The 19,784-nt window shown below is 41.3% G+C and overlaps 1 protein-coding gene across 1 annotated transcript in view; it reads right to left on the bottom strand.

Annotated features, from left to right (window-relative positions):
- The window catches only part of ABLIM3 (actin binding LIM protein family member 3), a 133,366-nt gene that overhangs the window by 74,032 nt on the left and 39,550 nt on the right, over positions 1-19,784 (bottom strand). Inside the window, exon 3 of the mRNA XM_049874031.1 lies at positions 5,498-5,635. Coding sequence (XP_049729988.1) covers positions 5,498-5,635 — 138 coding nt within the window. The remainder of the gene's footprint in view (positions 1-5,497; positions 5,636-19,784) is intronic.

Here is a 19,784-nt window from a genome sequence, read left to right as displayed (position 1 = left end):
TGCCTACTACCCAGGTTGCGAAATTAGCCCTTAGAAGTTGGTTTGGCCCCTCCCCAAGGTGATTTTTTGTGGTGTTTATTGATGAACTGAAGTTCTGAGTTTTAATGTAGCTGAATTTATCATTCCTTTGTTTTTCTTTACAGCTTTACCACCTATGTGCATATCCATAACCAAGAGTATAGTATATCTTTCCATTCGTTTAGGTCTTCTCTAATGTGTTTCACTAAAATTTTATAATTTTTATTGACTCATAGTGACCCTATAGGACAGAGCAGAACTGCCCCATAGACTTTCCAGGGAACAGCTGGTAGATTCGAACTGCTGACCTTTTGATTACCAGCCATAGCTTTTAACCACTACACCACCAGGGCTTCAAGGGCTTATAGAGCTTTATAAAATTTATAGCTTCATAAAAAAGTTAACTTTGTTACTTTAAATGGTATCATTTTAAATTCCATTTTGTAACTGGCTGTTAATGGTGTATATAAATTTAATTTTCTTCTCTATATTTATTCTGTATCTAGTAATTCTCTAGGGCTTTGCCTAGACAAGGCCACAAAGATTTACTTCTATATATTCTTCCAAGAGTTTTTATAGCTGTTACATTTAGGTCTATGATCCATTTTGAGTTAATTTTTGTATACACTGTGAGGTAGAGGCCCAACCTCATTCTTTTGCATGTGGATATCCAGTTGTCCCAGCACCATTTGTTGAGAAGATTGTTCCTTCCCTATTGCACTGTCTTGAAAATCAGTTGACCATAAATATAAGGGTTTATTTCTGGACTCCCAATTCTATTTCATTGATTTACATGTCTATCCTTAAGCTAGAACCACACTATCTTGTTTATTATTGCTTTGGATAGTATGTTTTAAAATTGGAAAGTGTGAGTCTTCCAACTTTGTTCTTTTTCAGCTTTTCAATTTCTGTCTTATTTACTGTAGCTTTTTAATAAGTTTTGAAACGGGGAATTGTGAGTCCTGCAAATTTGTTCTTCTTTTTCAAGATTGTTTGAGCTATTTTGTTTTCCTTGAATTTCCATGTAAATTTTAGGATCAACTTGTCAATTTCTGTAAAAAAATCACACGAGTTTTGATTACGTTAATCTATAGATCAATTTGTGGACCACGGTTTTTATTTTATTGTCATCTTAACAATATTAAGTCTTCAAATCCATGAACACAGGATTTTTTTCTTATCTATTTAGGTCTTCTTTAATTTCTTTCAACATTGTTTTGTAGTTTTCAGAGCATAAGTTTTGCACTTCTTTAGAAATTTTACTCATAAGTATTTTATTCATTTTGATACTATTGTTAATTGAATTGTTTTCTTAATTTCATTTTTGATTGTTTATTGTTAGCTTATAGAAATGCAATTGATTTTTCTATATTGACTTGTACTCTGCAAACTTGTTGAATTCATTAATTAGTTCTAATGGTTTTTTTAGTAGATTCTTCAGGAATTTTCTATATACAAGACAATGCCATTTGCAAATACAGTTTTATTTTTTACTTTCCAAGAGGAATGCTTTTTATTTTATTTTTTTGCCTAATTGCCTTGGCATGAACCTCCAGTGCAATGTAAAATAGAAGTGATGAGAAAATACATCCTTGTCATGTTCTTATTTGGGGGGAAAAGCGTTCAGTCTTTCACTACGAAGCATGAAGTTAGCTGTGGATTTGCACTTGTTCTTGAAAGATAGCTTTGAAAACATAATCTGAAGTTGACAGTTATTTTTGTTCAGTACATGGAAGGTCTTATTTCACTGTTTTCTGGTTCCCTTGTTGCTACTAAGAAACCAACTCTCGATTTATTTATCACTCATATGTAGATGATCTGTCTCAGCTCTCTGGCTACTTTTAAGACCTTCTCTTAGTCTTTGGTGATCTGCAATTTTATGATGATATGTTTACGGGCTTTCTTTTATATTTTTCTGCTGGAATTTATTAGGTTTCCTGGATCTGAGGATTTGTGTGTTTCAATGGTTTTAGGAAATTCACAGCTGCTATCTCTTCAAATATTGTTTTCCTACATATTTTCTCAATTATATACCTCTAGAACTCCAACTGGAAACCCAGGTGGGGTAGTGGTTGAGAGCTATCGCTGCTAACCAAAAGGTCGGCAGTTCGGATCCACCAGCCGCTCCTTCGAAACCATATGGGGCAGTTCTACTCTGTCCTATAGGGTCGCTATGGGTCGGAATCAACTCGATGGCAACGGGTTTGGTTTTTTTTAGAACTCCAATTAGGTATACGTCAGACCACCTTACGCTGTTCTCCATATATCAACTTTTCTTTATGTCTACCACTTTCTTATAGTTCTGTGCTATATCTGTGTAACTCTTATTTTGGTTCAATGTTACAGTTTATTAATTCTCTCTGGAGCAACATCTAATCTACTACTTAATTCATACTTTGAGTTTTTAATGTCAAACACTATACATTTTTTATTTCTATAGGGTTTTTTTTTCTTTGTCAAATCTGCTTTGCTATTTCTTATAATGTGTTGCTTCTTACTCATATTTTCTAGCTTCTCTTACTTATTTAAACATAGTAAATATAGTTATTATATCCTGTCAGAAAATTCCAATATATGACATTATTGAGGTTCTAATTCTGCTCGCCACTGTTTCTGTAGACTTTCACTCCATTGTGATTAGTGGTTTCATTTTTGTTTTGACTGTGAGTTGCTCATTTTCCTAATACCCTTTTCTGTGGGAGTTCTTTAAGGTCTGGAATAAAGGTGAGTTCCTCCAAAGAGGATTATTATGTGTTTCTGCCATTTGCCAAGTGCTGGATCATTCTCTTTTAAATTCTCTGCTTGACTTTTTTCTGTTGGTTTGTTTTGGTTACACCAAATATGTAGCATACATATAGTCTATGAATCCATGTGAAGAATGGATTATGGGTACACCTTGTCATACAAGTTTTATTCCCCTTTACCCAATGATAACGTTGAGTCTGGCAAGTTTCCTTGCTGTCTTCTTCCGCATAGCTAGTTTATTTCTTATCCACTTCTACACTGAGAACAAGATTTGGGCATGAGTCTCAGTTTTACACAGGAGCCTACTATTAGATTCCCACTTTGGTTAGGCTCTAGGCCTTGCCTTCTGTTTTCCATGACCTATGTAGCCATCAATGCAAAAGCTCAAGGTCTTCAGAGTTTAGCAAAAATCATCAAGATGAAAGTTAGCATAGTCAATCACTCTAGGATTCCTGCTTTTACTTCTGTTTTTGACCGCTGCAGGGTCCTTCTTTTCATGCTAATGCAGTAAAAAAGAGTTGTAAAAAATATTTCATAGAGAATTTTAGACTTTTCAAATGATAAAGCTATTTAGGGTAACTAATTTTCATACTTCTGGAAACAAAAAAAATTCTCTGATTTGTTTGTTACTTCTGAGCAAGTTGATATTGAAAATATTCAAGAAAAAAAAGGTCTATTTTTTTTCTTACACGTCTCCATTGAAAGAAATTCTACAACTTCCCTGTAGTAGATTGTCAAATGACCACAAATTCTTTTTCCCTCAGCAGTCACTCCTTTGAAATGTGTTGCTGCAGATCTGACCATCAAAAGGCAGTTTATTTCAATAACGTTTAATCTGGGTTGGCCACTTGACTTGTTTTGGCCAATGGGACATTAACAAGTATGACACAAGCTAAAGCTTGAAAAGCACTTGTTTATTAAGACCTGCTCTCTTATTGCACTTGGAACTCTGAGACCATCATGTGAATGAACCTAAGTTACCCTGTTGGAGGATGAGAAGCCATGTGGAGGTACCTAGGTCAACAGACTGTCAATTATTGTCAGCTGATCAGCCAGCTAAATGCATACCATCATGATAAGGTCACTAGAGATTATCAGGGCCAGCTCGGACTCCAAGAACTGTCCAGTCAAATCAGAGAATTATGAGCTAAATAAAAAATTCTCTTAAGCTATTAAATTTTGGCTTAAGCCAAAGGTAACTGATATACCTCCTTGAGAATATAATTTTGAGTCTTAACCCAAACTGCCTTGTAACAATCCTATTGCCTTTATCTTTTGTCCTACCTCAATTTTGTGGATATAAAAATGGTGACTCACCAAGATACCAAGATATCCATGAAAATCAATTTGCACTAAAGGGATTTACAAATTCTCAAGGTAAAACTTAAATCCCAGCAATTATAGTATATCCCATAAATGCTTACATAAACAAACTGGGAAGAAGAATATATATTTTATTTTCTCAGTGCAAAGTCCAGTTAGACAATGAGAAAAGAAGTCCAAGATTTTCTCAATAGCAGGGGAAGTCAATCTCAGATACATGAGACTGAGGTTAGAAGCAGTTACTAGTATGAAAAGATCTGGGGGTTTCAATTGACCTTAGATTCAGTATCAGTCAATGGTATGAAGTGGCTCTTCAGGAAGTCAATTCAATATTACTTACATTAACAGAAATGGCTTCTGTATTTGTCAGTCCTTGAGAACTGCGATCTGCTTTGGGCATCATACTTTAAGAAGGATAATGACAAATTAGAATAGGTTGAAGAGGAAGACATCAGGAGGATGATACAAGCAGGAATCTTCAGATGAGGCCCAGTTTAAAGAACTGCCAAATAGTTTGGGGAAGACTTGGCCACAAATATCTGAGGGGCAGTCATAGGCAAAAGCAGATTCAAAGTGCTCTTTGAACTTCATAAGTGCAAATCTAGAGTGAACAGGTGGAAATTACAGGTTTAGCTCAAACATTTTCTAAACCCAAAGGGCATTCCAACATCAGTGGCTGCTCTGTGGAGTAGGGAAGCCTAGAAGAAGCTGAAGAAGTGCAGGCTGGAGAGGCATTTGTCAGGGACACTGTGGAAGGGGGTGTTGTTCTGCCTGGGCCACAGACCTCTTGGGGCCCTTTAAGCTGAGTCCCTCTGGCTTCTTGCTGCTACTTAGCCTTCTTATTTAGGAACTCTTAGCTTGGTTGAGTCTAGGACTCTATAAATAAGCCACAGGGAAACTGTAATCATTAGAGGTAGCCCAACATCCACCTCCTCCCAAATTACAAACCTTACTAAAGTCATGATGTATCCCTTGTTAACCTTAATCTTTGAGGATTATCACACTATTCTAGAATAGGTGCTCATCTTAAAGCCACACTAAATTTTAGCCAAGACAGCTTGCTCTTTCATAAGCTCTCAAATTGATTTATAGGCACAAACCAGGAGTCTTTTTAGATGTAAAAGTTAAGCTTGCAGGGTTGACTTTTTCCCTCTGGGTCAGTACCTACCACTCAGATCACCAGGTTCCCTCTGTCCCTCAATATCCCAATTCCTACCTCACTCTAACCTCCCTCTTCACTTCACACTGATTAAGGGAGAACTCTCATAAGAAGGGGCTCAGAAAAGTCTCTTTAGGCCTTTATAGATATCTCCACACTGCCTGTGTTTTTTCTTCCTGTCCCCATGGCATGTCCTTGGGTGAGAACACGGCCAGTAACCTGAGCAGGTAGTCTGAAAATGAGACCGCCTACCTTGACAGGTGAAGCATCTGATGTGGAAGTGGTTGTTATGGACGCGAACAACTTCCCCTTTGCACGTGTCTCCACATCGGTAGCACTGGATGACACTGGAGCTGCCCCGGGGATTGTAAGGATTTTGCTGATAAGGTACTGCAGAAAGAAACAAAGAGATTAGCATCCGAGGGGTCTAATCACTTAAAAAGTATGCCATAACTCTTAGCATAATCTGGACTGAAAGAAAAAACCAGAAAGGGTAGAAATAATTAGCAAAGTACAATCAATACATCATCAGGTTGAGTATGCCATGCTGAGACAGCATTAAAAGGAGAGTGGTAGGAAGATGTAAGTCCATATGCTCCTTAAGCAGGCAGAAACTTATGAGTGGGTGTAACCTTTTCTTGTAACAATAGAGGCCAAATTTATGAATGAAGAAAGATAAAAGAGGAAGTAGAGCAGAAACGGGACTCTACTTACTTAAAGGTAAACGATCCAGAAATACCATTTCTTGGGTGATCTCTAGATCAAAATCAGGCCCCAAACTTCTCAAAGGAAATTTGAGTCTTACAATTTCCTCATGGATCTCAAAGAAATGGGTGAGTGACCCTGTCTCCAATCGGCCTTTGAGTTGAGAAAGTATGTTCCTTCTCTAGGTCTCAGTTTTCACATCTGTAAAATGAGTGTGGTCAGTGGTAACATGGACTTTCTACAAAAGAGGCACTAAGGGAGGCCCTCTGGTTAAGGGAGGCTGACTAGGGAACTCACCTTAAGTTACCCTTGAATAGCAATTCCCATAAGACTGAGAAAATGACACGTGTGTATAGTTAAGAAAAAGGGGCTGGCAGAGATTATAAAGGGGCTGAAGTGACGGGGGGTGGGAGTGTGGTGGTCAGCGTTTGATGATGCTCAAGAGCTCTGGTAGCCTACTGAGTCTATTATTCTCTTGCTATTTAAGACTCTCTTACAGCTACTTTTATAGGTCTCCTTTCTTTATGATGTGCTTTGCTTGGTCATTTGGATGTGCTTTGCTTGGTCATTTGGCATTTAATAATAATAGTCTTCTGCTGAGAACACAAAGTCTCAGAGTTGGGAGGATACTAGCAGCTGTCTGGTCCACCCTCATTATGAGGTTGGGATAACTTTGCCAGTGAGGAACCAAATCTTCTCTCTTGTAGGCAACCCAGAGTGGCACTGGAAAGAGAATTATTCAGTCCCTCAATTCTCACTCAAATTTGAAGTAAAAGCCCCCAAACTTCTGCTTGTACCCTGTTAGAAGGCTCATTTTTGTCCTGGCTATAAAGTCAACCACCCGATTGAAGGGAAACTGGTATCTACCACTTGTATACATAGACTTATTGCCTAAATTCTGAATAAGTGTGTAAGTTAACCTGGAGCCCTGGTGGCAAAAGTGGTTAAGAGCTTGGCTGCTAACCAAAAAGTCAGTAGTTCAAACTCACCAGCTGCTCCTTGGAAGCCCTATGGGGCAGTTCTACTCTGTCCTATAGGGTCGCTATGAGTCAAAATTGACTTGACAGCAATGGGTTTGGGGTTTTTTTTTTTTTTGGCTTGGACTCATAGAAACCTTGCAGAACTTATATCACCTAGCTCAGGGGTTCTTGACCTACTGTGGCAGTTCTTATGTCTGTTCATGGAAATTTGGATCTTTTCTTCCAGGTGCAAGAAGGATTGCACAGAGTGACTTGGTTGGCTAATGAAATGTGAATTGTAATTGTGTATGCCACCTCCAACTGGAAGCCTTACAAGCCAATATGTGATCTGCCATATTGTCTTTTCCCTAACCCAGTAACTAGTGATGCCCCAGCTGGTGTGTAGTATTCATCAGCTTGGATCCCTGAGTGAGGAGTTATGGAGCAGAGCTTCCAGCTAACCCATGATGAAGCTGTACCACGAACCAGATAAAAAGTTTGTTGTCATAAGTCTCTACGACTTTTCATTACTGTAGCATAACCTATACTACCTTGACTGGTACATGTGGGGTTTGATAATTCTAAACCACAAATTTTGGTATGTATATGCCATTATCCTATAGTTTTCTTCAGATTCTCAAAAAGGTCCATGATCTCCATAACTATCTCATTCACAGCCCCCCTCTTTTTAAAGATGAGGAACATGAAAGCAGACCTTCTGACTATCTCCCACTTACAGGTATCCTGAATCACAAGTGCGACGTAGGGTGTCTTAGTCATCCAGTGCTGCTATAACAGAAATACCACAAGTGGATGGCTTTAACAAAGAGAAATATATTCTCTGACTGTCTAGTAGGCTACAAGTCCAAATTCAGGTCGTCAGCTCCAGGGGAAGGCTTTCTCTCTCAATCTTTCCTCGGTCTGGGAGCATCTCAGTGCAGGAACCTCGGGTCCAAAGGACGCGCTCTGCTCCCCGCAGTGCTTTCTTGGTGGTATGAGGTCCCCATGACGCTCTGCTTGCTTCTCTCTTCTATATCTCAACAGAGATTGGCTTAAGACACTATCTAATCTTGTAGACCTCATCAGTATAACTGCCACTAATCCATCTCATTTCATCATAGTGATAGGATTTACAACACATAGGAAAATCACATAAAATGGTGGATAATCACACAATACTGGGACTCTTGGCCCAGCTAAGTTGACAGATATTTTTGGGGGACACATTTCAATCCATGACATAGGGCAAGAGTTGGATGCTTAACGCTGAAACGCCTGCTCCTGATAACTTTGCTGTCTGGGGTGGGAAAATGATATCCTGCCCACTGCTTTTCTCTCATGGAGTCAATGCCCATTATTCAACTCTTTTTTTTCCTGTCTTAAATTTAGGACAAAAATTAAATGTTTGCTAGTTAACTAAATCATTAGCTGGTTAAGTGGGTTAATACATGTAAAGCATTTCAAAAAGTTCATTAAGTGTTCCGTAATGTTCACTGGTATCATGACCATAGCATCATTCCCACAGCTCGGAGCAATCCTTCCCCATCCCACAGAATGTTCATAAATATTCTCTTTAGTCTTGTCTCCTTCCCTTTCTGATTCCTGCTCAATGTTCCTTGGAAAATCTTTCACTCTTACCTCCCCCTCCAACTTGTAAGAAATCTGTGGACCCTGTTTACGTGAACAGTGTGGTGATCTACCATTGTCAAGGAAAACAAAAGCTGTGAGCCTGAAAATAAAACAAGAATGAATAGTATAATCATCACCATTAATGGTGAGAGCTCTTGAAAGTATCCCAAAGTCCCTTCAGGACCACTGTATGATTTTTCATCTACGTCTCCTAATTAAACCTGCCTTTTTGCTCAAGAACCAAGTTCTAAGACCAATTGGATTTTTTTCCTAATTTGATTTTTCTGGGAAAATGGATTTGTGAGCATGGTCCTCGGTCAAAACTTAGTCTTTGAGACACTTAAATAAAGAGGCTTAAAATCAGAGTGAGGGGGTGGATTGAGAAAAGAGACTTCCTGGGGCAGAAGTCCTGATGGGTCCCCAGGCTACCTCCTCTCAGGACAAGGATACTGCTCAGGTGCTGCTGAGTATGGCTGGAGTTCCAGAAATACTTGATGTTTGTAAATAGTCCCATACAAAGAAATGCATGCATTGTTGGTGGGAGTTCTTCCAGGTTGCTGATGTAAACCATGATTATAAAAGGGCAGTGGTATAGCAAGATGTGAGCCTTCTGACATGGCAAGACCTTTCTTTATCCAGATACTGTCATCAGGGACTCTGGGGGCTCAAGAGAAGCTAAGCTGAAGTATGCTACATCTGACCCGACTCTGGGAACCACTTCATTTCCGGTAAGATTTTGTATCATTGATCCACCTAGGGTCACCTGATCTTCGACAAGGCCCCAAGCCCAACAAATGGGGAAAAGACAGCCTTTTTGGCAAAACTGGATGTCCATCTGCAAAAAAATGAGACAGGACCCATACCTCACACCATCTAAAAAACTGATTTGAAAGGGATTGAAGACCTAAATATAAAGCCAAAAACTATGAAGTTAATAGAAGAAAAAATAGAATCAATGCTAGAGGCCCTAATACATGGCATTAACACGATACAAACCACAACCAACAACACACAAACTCCAGAAGACAAGCTATATAACTGGGATCTTCTAAAAATTAAACACTTAAGCTTATCAAAACATTTCACCAAAAGAGTAAAAAGAGAACCTACAGACTGGGAAAAAATTTTTGGCTATTACAAATCAAAGGTCTAGTCTCTAAAATCTGCAAGAAATCCAACACCTCTACAACAAACAGACAAATAATCCAATTAAAAAAGGGCAAAGGAAATGAACAGAAACTTCACCAAAGAAGGCATTCAAGCATACACGTGATCACTAGCCATTAGAGAAATGCAAATCAAAACCACACTGAGATACCATCTCACCACAGCATTACTGGCATGAATCAAAACAATAGGAAATAACAAATGTCGGAGAGGCTGCAGGGAGTTTGGAACTCTTATGCACTGCTGGTAGGAATGCAGAATGGTACAACCATTTTGGGAAACGATATGGTGCTTCTTTAGAAAGCTAGAAATAGAAATGCCACTTGATCCAACAATCCTACCCCTAGGAATACATCCTAGAGAAATAAGAGTCATCACACGAATAGATATATGTACGCCCATGTTCACTGCAGCATTGTTCAGAATAGCAAAAAGATGGAAACAGCCTAGATGCCCATCAACAGATGAATGGATAAACAAACTGTGGTACATACACACAGCGGAGTATTATGCAACGCTAAAGAGCAATGATGAACATGTGAAGCATCTCATAACATGGATAATCTGGAGGACATTATGCTGAGTGAATAAGTCAATCACAAAAGGACAAATATTGTATGAGACTGTTACTGTACTGAAAAGGTTTACACACAAAAAGAAACAATCTTTGATGGTTAGGAGGGAGGGGAGGGGTAGGGATGGAAAAATACTAAATAGACAATAGAATAATAAAACTAAATCGACAAGGAAGAATGAAGAAAACTAAAGATACAAGGGAAAGATTAATTCAAAGGACTAACAGACCACATCTACTACAGCCTCTGCCAGACTGAATTTAGTACAACTAGATAGTGCCTGGCTACCACCACTGACTGCTCTGACAGGGACCACAATAGAGGGTCCTGGACAGGGCTGGAGAAAAATGTAGAAAAAAATTCTAAATCAAAAAGAAAGACCAGACTTGCTGACCTGACAGGGACTGGAGAAACTCTGAGAGTATGGCCCCCAGACACCCTTTCAGCTCAGTAATGAAGTCACTCCTGAGGTTTACCCTTCAGCCAAAATTGGACAGGCCCATAAAACAAAATGAGACTAAAGGGACACACCAGCCCAGGGGCAAGGACTAGAAGGCAGGAGGGGACAGGAAAGCCAGTAATAGGGAATCCAGGGTCGAGAAGGGAGAGTGTTGATGTGTCGTGAGGTTGTTAACCGATGTCATAAAACAATATGTGTACTAATTGTTTAATGAGAAACTAGTTCTGTAAACCTTCATCTAAAGTACAATTAAAAAAAAAAAGATTTTGTAACACTGGCTAATTGAATCAGAAACTTAATCTAACTTTATTATTGTGTGCGTGTGTATAGGTATGTACAAGAATCCCTGGTGGCACAGTGGTTAAGATCTTGGCTGCTAACCGAAAGGTCGGTGCTTGGAACTCACCAGCCACTCTGAGGGAGTAAGATGTGGTAGTCTGCTTTCATAAAGATTACAGCCTTTGGCTAAGTCATAGAAGCTTCACAGACATATCCAAACTCCCTGAGAGTATGAGTTACTGGACTGAGGGCTGGGGACCATGGTCTCAGGGGACATCTAGCTCAATTGGCATAGCATAGTTTATAAAGAAAATGTTCTACATCCAACTGTGGTGAGTAATGTCTGCGGTCTTAAAAGCCTGTGAGCTGCCATCTAAGATATATCTCCTGGTCCCATCCTGGCTAAGCACAAGAGAATGAAGAAAACCAAATACACAAACAAAAGATTAGTCCAAAGGACTAATGGACCACAACTAGTATAATCTCTACCAGGCTGAGTCCAGAACAACTAGAGTGTGCCTGGCTACCACCACCACTTGCTCTGACAAGGATCACAATAGAGGGTGCTGGACAAAGGAAGAGAAAAAAATAGAACAAAATTTAAATTCACAAAAAAAACCATACTTGCCAGTCTGACAGAAAAAAAACTGGAGAAATTCCAAGGGTAAGGCCCCTAGACATCCTTTTGACTCAAAACTGAAGTCACTCTTGAGGTTCACTCTTCTACCAAAGACGAGATACATCCGTTGGTGCAGCGGGCAAAGTGATTGACTGCTAACTTAAGGTTGGTGGTTCAAAACCACCAGCAGCTCCATGGAAGAAATATGTGGCAGTCTGCTTCCATAAAGATTTATAGCCTTGGAAACCCTATGGGGTCACTATGGGTCAGAATTGACTTGACAGCAGTGGATTTGGTTTTATAGGGCAAGCAATAACACACATGAGGAACGTCCTTCGTAGTTTGATCATGTATAGGAGACTAAATGGACAGCACATTGTAGTGTTGGCAACCAATGTCACAAAATAATTTGTGTATTAATTGTTTAATGAGAAAAACGAATTTGCTCCGTAAACTTTCTTTCTTTTTTTTTTTTTTAATTAATTTTTATTAAGCTTCAAGTGAACATTTACCATTCCAATCAGTCTGTCACATGTAGGTTTACATACATCTTACTCCCTTCTCCCACTTGCTCTCCCCCTATTGAGTCAGCCCTTTCAGTCTCTCGTTTCGTGCCAATTTTACCATCTTCCCTCTCTCTCTATCTTCCCATCCCCCCTCCAGTCAAGAGTTGCCTACACACTCTCCAGTGTCCACCTGATTTAATTAGCTCACTCTTCATCAGCATCTCTCTCCCCCCCACTGACCAGTCCTTTTCATGCCTGATGAGTTGTCTTCGGGGATGGTTCCTGTCCTGTGGCATCAGAAGTTCTGGGGAGCATTGTCTCTGGGATTCCTCTAGTCGCAGTCATACCATTAGGTATGGTCTTTTTATGAGAATTTGGGGTCTGTATCCCATTGGTCTCCTGCTCCCTCAGGAGTTGTCTGTTGTGCTCCCTGACAGGGCAGACATTGATTGTGGCCGGGTACCAACTAGTTCTTCTGGTCTCAGGATAATGTAGGTCTCTGGTTCATGTGGCCCTTTCTGTCTCTTGAGTTCTTAGTTGTCGTGTGACCTTGGTGTTCTTCCTTTGCCTTTGCTCCAGGTGGGTTGAGACCAATTGATGTATCTTAGATGGCTGCTTGTTGGCATTTAGGACCCCAGGCGCCACAATTCAAAGTGGGATGCAGAATGTTTTCATAATAGAATTATATTGCCTATTGACTTAGAAGTCCCCTCAAACCAAGTTCCCAGACCCCAGCCCCTGCTCCGCTGACCTTTGAAGCTTTCATTTTATCCCGGAAACCTCTTTGCTTTTAGTCCAGTCCAATTAGGCTGACCTTCCTTGTATTGAGTGTTGTCTTTCCCTTCACCCAAAGCATGCTCTGTAAACTTTCACCTAAAGTGTGTGCCCATGCGTGTGCGCACACACAGACACATAGACACACAGACACAAAGATTACAGCCTCGGAAGCCCTCTGGGGCAGTTCTACTCTGTTCTATAGGGTTGCTATGAGTCAGAATTGACTCCGCTGCAACAGGTTTGGTTTCGTTTGGTAGGTGTGTACAACAACTCAAAAATTAAAGATGGTGCCATCGAGTGGATTCTGACTCATAATGACCATATAGGACAGTGTAGAACTGCCCCATAGGGTTTCCAAGGCTGTAAATCTTTATGGAAGCCGACTGCCACATCCTTCTCCTGCAGAGTGGCTGGTGGGTTCAAACTGCTGACCTTTCAGTTAGCAGCCAAACGCTTAACCACTGCTGCACCAGGGCTCCTCAGGTGTGAATGGAGAGGTGTCATTTCTTCCCATCCATCCATAACCCACCAGAAACACGAAAATTTGATTGTTAATTTTCTGCTGGTTATTATTTCCACTAATTTTTTTTTTTATCTCAAAAAGTACTGGGGTTCAGTCACATGATTTATAACATGTGTCTTATGGGCAAATGCCTTTTGAATTTCAAATTGACTTACACATGAATTTTTGAACCACCTCATATGTTAGAAGCTGTCTGTCTTTGAGAGCGACACATAGAACAGTCGTAAGGCTCAAAGGACATTAGCTCTGCTCCCTCGTGAAATAATCCATGAAGTTACAACATCTGGGCATATGGATCATGTAATGTATTTCTAAAACATTGGCAGGGAACCCCTGACTTCTACTTAATGTTATTTGACCAATAAAAGGTCTCCAGGGGAGACATTCCCAGTTGCTAGCCCTGACAGAGTGCTGTCCGATAGAACTTTCTGAGACGATGGAAATGTTCTGTAACTACTACCTGTAGTAGCCCAGTAGAATAGTCACTAGCCATATGTGGCTATTGGACACTTGAAACATGGCTAGTGCAACTGAAGCACTGAATTTTTAATTTTATTCAGACAAATTTAAATTTAAATAGCCGCTTATGGCTAGCAGCTACCATATTGGACAGTATAGCCGTACAGTTTTAAAAATGGAACATTAGGCATTGAGGCTAAGGAAAAAGAAATTAAACCTGGGTGAATCCTAGTCACAGAGAAATCACATGTACAAATTAATACCAGCACAGATTTAAATTATCCCTTTTATTCCTGAAGGGTTTTAAAGATTTATTTTAAAAAAATGCAATAGGAACCAATTACACACATATTCACCTATCTTGAATTTTATCTGAAAACAAAAGATTCTGAACAGTCTATTAAATACTGATTTTAAAAATATCACAATGTTTCAGGCACTGCAAAACTGAACAATTCTAACCTTTTCCAGAATAAAAGCAAAAAAATCTGTTGGCAATGGCTGTCATCATAATTTTTAGAGATAAAAAACCAGCAATGCCTCTGAGATGAAAATTTAAGGGACTGAAACGTTACGCCCTCTTTTATACACACACTAAATCTTTAGGGTTCTATGGAGAAAATACATCTTAACTCCATAACTAGATTTGCAACTAAAAAAAAAAGCTCTCCTCAAATGTGACAAAGATAATTTAAAATTGTTGGAGCAAAACAACATATTGGATTGGGAGAGGCGACTGACTTTCTGATAAGCTAAAAGCAGTGTGTGAGCTGAATCTTGTTATGTTGTTGGCCCCCGGCTCATGGGAACTCCAAGCACAACAAGATCAGATGGTTGTGATCCACAGGGTTTTCAAATGGCTGGTTTTTTGGAAGAGGATCACCAGGCCTTTCTTCCTACTGTCTGGAAGCTCTGCAGAAATCTGTTCGGCATCCCAGTAACATGCAAGCCTCCTCCACTGACAGATGGGTGGCAGCTGTGCTTGAGGTGCATCGGCCAGGAATCAAACCTAGGTCTCCTGCATGGAAGGTGAGAATTCTACCACTGAGCCACCATTGACCACTTGAATGTAGCAGGAAACTAGTTCATCATCAAATCCTTCCCTCTGTCTGTTGTTGTTCTTCTCTGTGGTTCTCTCTGATGGACAGCGTTGGGGTAACCTGGGTTCCAATTCCCTCTCTGCCATTACCGAGTTTTATAATCTTGGGCAAGTCATCCATCTAACTCCTCTGGCCTCAATTCCCTCCACTGGACAGAATGGTTTATAAAATTCTCTCCAATTAAAAAATGATTCTGCCTTGCATGTTCTTCCCCTCAACACTCCCTTCTCTCCATTAACTGGTCCCACTTTTAAACAAGCCTGTGTTTTATGTTATCAGATTCATTAGTGTCTTCTAACGCAGGTGATGGCACGGTTCCTCTCATGAACAACACGGCCTAAGTTACATTCCTTTTACTGAGGGCGTGCCTATGCAGTTTTTTTTTTTTTTTCCTTCCCTGAGGGTCACTTGACCTTGTAGATAAATATGTTCCCACATTTGAAGATAGTTGCCTTTAAAACAGTCTTTAAAAGGCAGGAGCACCTATGCTATGCTGGGGTATAATTAAGAGAGTGACAGACTAACTTGGAGACAGCATAACAACTGTGAATAATTGGCTGGAAGTGTAATCAAAACAGTGCAGCTTCTGGTTGAAAGGTGAAACATCAAGTAGAGAATCAACTGGTTCAGCAATGAACTCGCAACAGCCCGGGGACCAGGAAAATGGAGCGGGCGACCCAGAGCAGCAGCCGCCACACATCGGCTTCCCCGTGCGGCTTCATTAGAGCACAAAGTACTCTGAGTGTGTTCACAGGCACTCCCTAAATACTGCAGATGAGACCCAAGTGTGGCTCCAGGCACTTCACAGGTAGACACTGTCTGCCTGAAAAAGTGAAGGTGGGTCTGTGTATGGGAGTATCTGATAGCTCACAAAGGGTGGCGCAGATGGTTAAGCTCTTGACTACTAACCAAAAGGCTGGTGGTTTGAACCTACCCAGAGGCACCTCAGAAGAAAGGCCTGGAGATCTGCTTCCGAAAGGTCACAGTAGATCTAAAACTGAAAGGACACAGTTCTCTCTGCAACATATAGGGTTGCCATGAGGCAGAGTTGCTTCTACCGCAAGTGTACGAATCGTAGTCTCCAAAAGGCCCTGGGGCTTGATTTCAGAGTGGAAACAGCTCTTGGCACTGATCCCATTTCCTACAGTAAGATCCCAGAGTCCTGGGATCCCTGCATTGAAAGAGTGAGAGGCACATGGCACAGAGGTTGAGTATGGACTCTGGAGTCAGGTGGCCTCGGCTACGCTCCCAGTCCTGCCACTCAGTGGCTGTATGACTTGGAGCAAGTTACTTAACCTTTCAGGCCTCAGTTTCCAAATCTCTAGAGTGGGAATAACTCAGGTCATTTGTGAGTATTAAGTAAGTTATAAAATACATTGGTTGGCACATAACTTGGACTCAATAAATATGAGCAACAATTAATATTAAAGGACCTCAAAAGCCAAGTATCCTTACCTCCAACCAAATACAGCAATTCTTTCTAAATTATGCCTATCAGCTCACCCCTGAGCTTTGTTCCAAAATTTCTCAAATCCATTTTTGGCCAAGCTCAGCTTAAGCAAAGGTTTTCCGGTTATTCCTCTCTGCTGACTGTCATGGAAAAAAAAAAAAACCTTGGATTCAGACCATTTGCCACCTTAAGCAACCTCTTCTTTCTTCCCCTGTCTCTGAAGCTCTCTTTGTTTATGGGTTTCTGTGGGCTGCAGTGGTGGGTGGCTGAGATGCTTTTGATATATCCTGCAGAGGAATGTGTGAATTGGTTGTTTCCTGTTGTGGGAATGAGAGGCTATGATCTATGTTATCCTGGGGTGGTGTATTTTGGGCACATCTGCTGTTTCCAGGGGGACGTGTTAGCGTGTTGATGGTGTGTGATTATTTTGTTTTCTGAAAACTCTGATACAGAGATGGTAAGAACAGCTCTTGGCAATACTCTCATGCCTGTGCCATCTCATTGGACAATTACATCTATGTCAAATGGGCAAGTACCTGGAATCAGACCTTCAGAGCAGAAGGGCTGGAAGGTTATTCACACCCACTAGATTGTAACTGAGGGACTATGCCTGTCTTGTTTAATATGCAGTCTTAGTGCAGACGTGATACATACATGCACGCGCGCGCACACACACACACACACCCCCAAACCAGTTGTCATTGAGTCCATTCCAACTCATGGCAACCCCATGTGTTGCAGAGTAGAACTGTGCTCCAGGGCCTGGAACTCTTTTACACAAGGAGTGGATAAATAAATTTAGGATTTTTCATTTTAAAAAAAGATGATTCACTGAGCACAAAATAATTACCTTCAAATATTTGAAGTATCAAAACCTTCAGAAGGCTTGAGGTGTGGAGCGGGGTGGAGATTTAGGACCACACACCTCCAGCTTCCTCTCTTCTCCCCAGGAGAAACCAGTATGGAAGGACCTCTTTGGGTTTCTCTCTTCAACCCCCACTCCTCACCAATAGAGGAGATGAGGAAAAAGAGGCCCAGATAGATATAGCTCCTGGCCTGGTGGGCTCTTCTTTTTGAAGTTGGTGGGAAGTTCTCCCTGGCCCCACACAAGGGGGTAGATCCACTCACTGGAATGACTGTTTTACCCTGCAACAATGTCAGTCCAGTTCAAAGGCCCAATTTTATCCATAATCATGTTGGCCTTGCAGCGATATCTGACCTCTATGTATATTTCCAGTTGGTTCCAAAAAAAAAAAAAAAAGAACTATGCTCCATAGAGTTTTCAAAGCTGTGACTTCCGGAAGCAGATTGCCAGGCCTTTCTTCTGAAGCACGTGTGGGTGGGTTTGAACTCCCAACTTTTTTGTTAGTAGTTGAATGCTTAATCCTTTGTGCCAGGGACTCCAGGCATGTAATAAGTGCTCAATAAGTGCTTGCTGAATGAATGAAAGAACGAATGAATTTGGTCCTAGGAGTTTCATTTAACAGATGATATAACAGAGGCCCTGAAAGGAGAAAAGGTTCTTTCTACCTGACACAGCAAGTTATAATTGCATTTTGTACAATGGTATTAGTTCTAGGAGAATGGATGAAACAGAGGGCAAACCTAGAGGGTGGGCCAGGCTGGTACAGAGGTCAGGGTCATGGAAAGTAGGGAGGGGATTCAGAAACACTTGTTGTTGTTATTAGCTGCTGTTGAGTTGGTTCTGACTTACAGTTACCCTCTGTACAACAGAAGGAAACACCGCCCAGTTCTACAACATCCTTAAAATTGTTGCTATGTTTGAACCCACGGTTGCAGTCATTGTGTCAGTCCATCTCACTGAGGGTCTTCCTCTTCTTTGCTGACCCTCTACTTCACCAAGAATGATATCCTTCTTCAGAGACTGGTCCCTCCTGATAACATGTCCAAAGTATGTGAGACAAAGTCTCACTGTCATTGTTTCTAAGGAGCATTCTGGCTGTACTTCCAAGACAGATTCGTTTGTTCTTCTGGCAGCCCATGGTATATTCAATATTCTTTGCCAATACCATAATTCAAAGGCATCAATTCTTCTCCGGTCTTCCTTATTTGTTGTCCAGCTCTCTCATGCACGTAAGGTGATGGAAAATACCATGGCTTGGGTCAGGTGCATCTTAGTCCTCAAAGTGACATCTTTGCTTTTCAACACTTTAAAGGGGTCTTTTGCAGCAGATTTGCCCAATGTAATATGTCATTTGGTTTCTTGACTGCTGTTTCCATGGGTTTTGATTGGGGATCCAAGCAATTTACACATGGCATCTCACTGAGTTTTCATAATTCAAGAGGGGACACTATTATTATCCCTATCTTACAGATGAGGAAAGTGAGGCCTAGAAAGCTGAGGTCACTTGTCCAAAGTCACAGAGTTAATAAAAGGCAAAGGCAGGATCTGACTCCAGGGCCTGTACTCTCACCACTAGGCAATACTTCCTGCCACAAAAAAGTGCTAACAGTGGTTACCTCTGGGGAGGGAGTGGGATGGGGAGAGGCTAAAGCATCTACTTATTCCTTCCAACAGTAATCATCCATTATCCAGCCGACTAAATCTCTCTCTACGTAGCGCCTGGGGGAAGGAGTGCAAGTGGTTTGCGATTGGATGCTAACCTAAAATTGGTGGTTCAAACCCACGCTGCAGCTCCTTGGAAGAAAGTCCCGGCGATCTGCTTCCGTGAAGGTTGTTGTGTGCTGTCGTAAAGATTACAGCTAAGAAAACCCTATGGAGCTGTTCTACTCAGTAACGCATGGGGTCGCCATGAGTTGGAGGTCTATTCGATAACAGCTAACAACATCCACCCACCCACCCACCCACCTATCCATCCACTCACGGACCTATTTTTCAAAGATTTAAAAATAACGATTGGAGGGCAGACCAAGAGCCCGGGAACTGCAATTCAGCATCTCTGGCAGATGATGAAGCAGCTCTGACTCCTGCTCTCAGGCCAGCGGATGTCAGCCTTGCACAGCTTCCCTGGCAGGAGCAGGCAGTCTCACAGGTGTGCCTACTAGGTCCCTGAGAGAGCAGGCTCTTCAGGTGCTGGCAGCTGTACAGGGCAGAGTTATGAGGCCTCTGGGAACCCCGGGGTCTCTCCACAGATGGTCCCGGCCTGGCCATAGTTTCCCGTGTCAGCAGGTCAGTAACAGAGCCTGTCATCCCAAGAGGATACTGTAAAGCCTTTTCTGCAACAGAAGCTCCTGCCCAGCCTCTCTCTGCCAGGCTCATCAGCATGTCCCATGGCCCCGGCGTGTAGCTGGCAACGTGGCGGCCTTCTTCCAAAGCCTGTTGTCTGTGCACGTGTCAGAACGGCGTGCT

The sequence above is a fragment of the Elephas maximus genome, chromosome 2, assembly GCF_024166365.1.
Source record: "Elephas maximus indicus isolate mEleMax1 chromosome 2, mEleMax1 primary haplotype, whole genome shotgun sequence".
Taxonomy (NCBI): domain Eukaryota; kingdom Metazoa; phylum Chordata; class Mammalia; order Proboscidea; family Elephantidae; genus Elephas; species Elephas maximus.
The sequence above is the reverse complement of the archived record's forward strand: the minus strand, read 5'-3'. Positions and strand labels throughout refer to the sequence as shown.